This window comes from Lycium ferocissimum, chromosome 5 (genome assembly GCF_029784015.1).
Source record: "Lycium ferocissimum isolate CSIRO_LF1 chromosome 5, AGI_CSIRO_Lferr_CH_V1, whole genome shotgun sequence".
NCBI classification, from domain to species: Eukaryota; Viridiplantae; Streptophyta; class Magnoliopsida; order Solanales; family Solanaceae; genus Lycium; species Lycium ferocissimum.
In genome coordinates, this window is record NC_081346.1 from 28,471,063 (window position 1) to 28,476,094 (window position 5,032).

The 5,032-nt window shown below is 35.3% G+C and overlaps 1 protein-coding gene across 1 annotated transcript; it reads left to right on the forward strand.

The window, feature by feature from the left end:
• Window positions 1-279: 279 nt before the first annotated feature.
• Window positions 280-4,695, forward strand: LOC132056637 (alpha-L-fucosidase 1-like). The gene is made up of 3 exons (XM_059448919.1): window positions 280-1,000; window positions 1,854-2,090; window positions 3,850-4,695. The coding sequence occupies exons 1-3, from the start codon at window positions 291-293 to the stop codon at window positions 4,538-4,540; spliced, it is 1,638 nt and encodes a 545-aa protein (XP_059304902.1). The 5' UTR covers window positions 280-290; the 3' UTR covers window positions 4,541-4,695.
• The last annotated feature ends 337 nt before the right edge of the window (window positions 4,696-5,032 follow it).

A 5,032-nucleotide genomic window follows, 5' to 3' on the forward strand; every position in this document is an offset into this window, starting at 1 on the left:
AAAGAATGTCGCGTAAATGGGGACGGAAAAAATATAAAATTGAAATTATTTATTTCAATAACCTCTATCACATTTCAAGAAAAGAAGTATAAAATATAATCTCTTTTTTATTCATAATTTTTATAATATATAATGAATATATAAAATAAAAAAATTTGGGCCTTCATTTTTTTTTTTGGGGGGGGGGGGGGGGGCGGGGGGCTAAAGCAATTGCTTTAGTTGCTTCCCCCTCCAGCTGGCCTGGATACCTTTTTAATTTATTCTTGCCATCTACTATAAAGAATCTCCTTATGATATATATGGTACATACACTACGCAAGAAGAAAAAAAGGAAAAAGGTCCCCACTTTGGCACTTATTCATGATTCTCTAGCTAGCTTCTCCATATTTATCACACAACTGATATATTATATGACCATAATTATCAACATTGAAAAAAAAACTTCCATGGCTAAGCCTTATAGTTCTTTGTCATGTCTAATCATCTCATTTTTTATCACCTTATTGCAATTGATCATTCCTAGCCAAGAAGACAAAATAACACCACCTCCATTGCCAATTCTACCATTACCAAATTACGCTCAACTAAAATGGCAACAAAGAGAGCTCATTATGTTCCTTCATTTTGGTGTCAATACGTTCACGGATAGCGAATGGGGCACCGGCCATGAAAATCCTGCTGTATTCAACCCGACCAGCCTAGATGCCAACCAATGGGTTGACACGGCGGTTAAAGCAGGAGTGTCACTTGTGATACTCACTGCTAAACACCACGATGGTTTCTGTTTATGGCCTTCTAAATACACAGATCATTCAGTTATAAGAAGTCCTTGGAAGAATGGCCAAGGTGATGTTGTCCGAGAATTTGTTAATGCTGCTAAGGCTCGTGGCGTGGACGTTGGTTTGTACCTTTCTCCGTGGGATCGCCATGATAAGACATATGGCCTAACTAAGGAGTACAATGAACACTATTTGGCCCAACTACAAGAACTTCTCGATAAGTAAGGCTTAATCTTTATGTTTTTATTTTTATTTTTATGATTACCTAGTCGTAATAAAATATCTACTCTCCTGTACCTGTTTACAAAATTGTCCCCTTAAAAGCTTATACCGCTACAGTTATATACGCGGTATACCTTAGAGATATACAATTCACATTTGTATACCTTAATGGCGCACAACAGTAACAATAGTTGAATCACGCTATTGTATGCCATATTGTAACATGAGAATTGTACATCTCCAAGGACTACAACGTACATAGATATATTACACTCCCTCCGTCCCAAAAAGAATATCTTCCTTTCCAGTTTATTCTGTCCAAAAAAGACGACCTTTCTATATTTAAACAATTTAAATTTATGAGATGATTTACATTCATACAAATATCTAAGACTTGTTTTTACCACATTTCAAAAAGTCTTCCTTTGTTTTAAACTCGCGCTAAGTCAAAATCCAAGCATAATTTTTTTGATTTTACGGAGGGAGTAATTTTGTTTTTATTGGTATGGAGTGTAATATTTTTTAAAATAAGCATTTTAATGTAAATTTTTTAGCTAATAGGTACACTGTGTAAATGTACCTTTTTTTTCCCACTCCTTTGTTGTATTTTAGGAATTGAAGTTAAGTTCTTAAATTATTCAATATGCAAAATTCATCGATCCAACTAATTAATTCAAACTCGGTTCTATGAAAGCACGTCAAAGGAGAAGTACTTTTAATAGGAGTTTCTCCTTTCTCAGGACTTCCTCCCACATTCTTATTGGTGCTCTTTAAAGGTCATTTTCAATTCTAAATTTTACATGTTACACAAAAAATACTGGAACTGAACTTTTTCTTTTTAATGTTTGAAAGATATGGAGATGTTAAAGAGATTTGGTTTGATGGAGCAAAGGGTTCGAACGCACCAAACATGACGTACTACTTCGACGATTGGTTCGCAATGGTGAAGGAATTACAGAGCGCAATCAACATATTTTCCGATGCCGGACCAGGGGTCAGATGGGTCGGAAATGAGAACGGATTCGCCGGAAGCACAAGTTGGTCCACTATCAACCGAACATTGTTGTCCATTGGCGCTAGTAACGTTGAGTACGTAACCTTTATTTTTCCCAACCTAAATACAATTATTGTCCTTAATATTGTTTGTGCTAGCTGTATAACTTTACTCATTAAGCATATAGTGTGCCCACAGAAATTCGATTTTTGGTTAAAGGAAAAGACGTCACTAGTAAACAGTACTAAGTTGGTTACATTAACCACCCATTGTATGAAAAGCAAGAAGTTACATGTCAATATGTGAGATAGTGCCTTTCACGTCCAGGCATTTGGTGGGACATTCTGAACCCTCTCCTCTCCATTACTTCATCCATTTTGTCCAGTACATTGCTAGTTTTATGACACCTGTCCATTTAGTGATCCAAGGGTCGCTATTAAGTTAATTAAAATAACCCCTTAACCCATGGTTAAGATCCAATACTTACGGATGATTTTAACTGCCGAAAATTATTGCTAGAGGTTTATTTTAGATTGGAAAGAGATTATCTTACCATGATTAGAACTCACTCAAGAGAGAAACATTGATAAGCTTAGTTCTCGCTCGTTCTTTGTTGGCAACCAAAAAGGAAAAATAAACTCATTTCATGGACATTTTTAAGACTTTTGTCATGTTTTAAGCCTCCAAAAATAGCTAAACATCCCTCTTTCCCCTCCCCAACTCACAACCTCACGGAGGCTAAATATTGTTTCATAGATTGTTTCAGTAATATTCTTGAACTCATGTTTTCATATATTTATCATCTTAACTGGTACATAGTCTTAACTCTTAATTGGTACACAGTCTTAATTGGTACATCTCTTAAAAATTCTTGATCACTGGTACAACTGTTAAATATTCTTAATTGAACTTTTGTCATGGTCTATGAGGGCTGGCACAATGCCATTGAAGTGGTCCAATACCACCGAGCAGCATGCGCTAATTTTGATATAATATTTTCAAATTGCTTGTGATTTGGGGAGGGGAAAGAGGGATGTTTAGCCATTTTTGGAGGCTTAAACCATGACAAAAGTTTTTTATAAAGTCCATGAAATGAGTTTATTTTCCTTTTTGGTTGCCAACAAAGAACGACAGAGAAGTAAATTTATCATTGTTTCTGATCTCTTGAGTGAATTCTAATCATGGTAAGATAATCTCTTTCCAATCTAAAATAAATCTCTAGCAATATTTTTCGGTAGTTGGTAATCATCTGTAAGTAATTAGGTCTTAACCATGGTTTAAGGGGTTATTTTAATTAAATTAATAGTGACCCTTGGATCATTAAATGGACAGCTGTCATAAAACTAGCAATGTACTGGACAAAATGGATAGATGAAGTACTGGAGAGGAGTTGGGTTCGGACATTCTTGACTCCTAGAACACAAGTGGAACAAGGAAACAATGGCGATAGAACAAAGAGTTACATATTTTTCATCAATTCAATCTTTCTTCCACTTTTCTTCGTTAGTTCTTTTCCTTTTTTTCTTTGGCATTTTTCTATAGCCATTAGAAAAACTGTGGATATAGACGTTTAATTTCATTTTATGTGAACTTGTTTCACTGGTGCAACATTTAATAAATAAAGAAAGATTTTTGAAATTTGTGGTCTTAAATATTTTACGACATCAATGTGTGCCAATAAAATCATGTCATTAAGGATAAAATGAAAAAGTAAAAAGTATATACTAAGTTATTTCAAAATATAGAACTGTCACACTCTTTTTAAACAGACTGAAAATGAAATTTGTATCACAAACATAATTTGAACTCTTGATGTTGTCCTAAATGCTTTCTTTGTTGATCTAAATAATGCAGTTATCTCAACACCGGAGACCCAAAGGGGACAGATTGGCTACCACCAGAATGTGATGTATCCATTCGAGAAGGATGGTTTTGGCATAAATCACAAGCATCAAAGAACTTAAGTGACTTGCTCGAAATTTACTACAATTCCATCGGGCGAAATTGCGTATTGCTACTTAACGTGCCTCCTAATACGCAAGGATTAATATCCGACAGCGATGTACAAAGATTAAAAGAATTTAGAAATGCAATTGACACAATATTCTCCACCAATTTGGCCACCAAGTGTTCGATAAAAGCAAGTAGTCAGAGGGGAGGTAAAGATCGAGGTTTCGGACCCGAAAATGTGCTAGACAATGACCATTTGTGGACGTATTGGGCTCCAAGAGATGATAAAGACGACCATTGGATTGAGTTCAAAACGAAGAGTAAGCCGTTGAGGTTTAACGTGGTAAGGATTCAAGAAGCAATTGGGCTAGGACAAAGGGTCAAAAGGCATGAAATTTATGTAGATGGGATGAAAATTGCAAATGGAAGCACAATAGGATACAAGAAGCTTCACAGACTAGAAAAAAGGATGGTGAATAATGCTTATAGTGTGAGGATCAAGATAATTGGATCAAGGGGAACCCCTTTGATTTCATCAGTTGGTCTCCATTTTGATCCGTTTTGGAATCCAAATGGGCAGCAGGTAGCCACATGATATGATGGTCCACTTAGTTTAGCACTTTCTGCTGATCGATCTCCATGTGGGCTTAATTATATCTTTGCCTAATTCTTGTCTCAGTGTAGATTCATATAAATTAGAAACACAGGATGTGATAAATGCAGAATAAAGTGTTGAAGTTGCTATTTCTAGCACGGTTTGCATATGCAGCTGACCTAGTATGAATGATACGGCGGATTAATCAAAAGGCCCTGCTAACTTAATCGTTTTAGGTTAAAATTTATTCGCGCAAGGTGTTTAAACTACACCACTTGAAGTTTTTGGTGTGACCTATGGAAGGGTAATCAGTGTCGAATCGAAATTGCACCCATCGCACCTATAAATTATGTGACAATTTTATTTTGAAAAAATATTCTAATAATTGTGCTTCTAATTAAAATATAAACTTAACAGATAATATAATAATTGAAATTCTTCTCGCCATGTTTAAGGCGACTACTTTTAATTTTTGAGTAAAAAAAAGTGAAT

Excerpts from the sequence above, each read along its gene's own strand:
- LOC132056637 (XM_059448919.1), top strand. The coding sequence starts at position 291 with ATGATATATATGGTACATACACTACGCAAGAAGAAAAAAAGGAAAAAG. Across the intron at positions 1,001-1,853 it reads CTACAAGAACTTCTCGATAA|ATATGGAGATGTTAAAGAGA; the intron begins GTAAGGCTTAAT and ends AATGTTTGAAAG. Across the intron at positions 2,091-3,849 it reads ATTGGCGCTAGTAACGTTGA|TTATCTCAACACCGGAGACC; the intron begins GTACGTAACCTT and ends TAAATAATGCAG.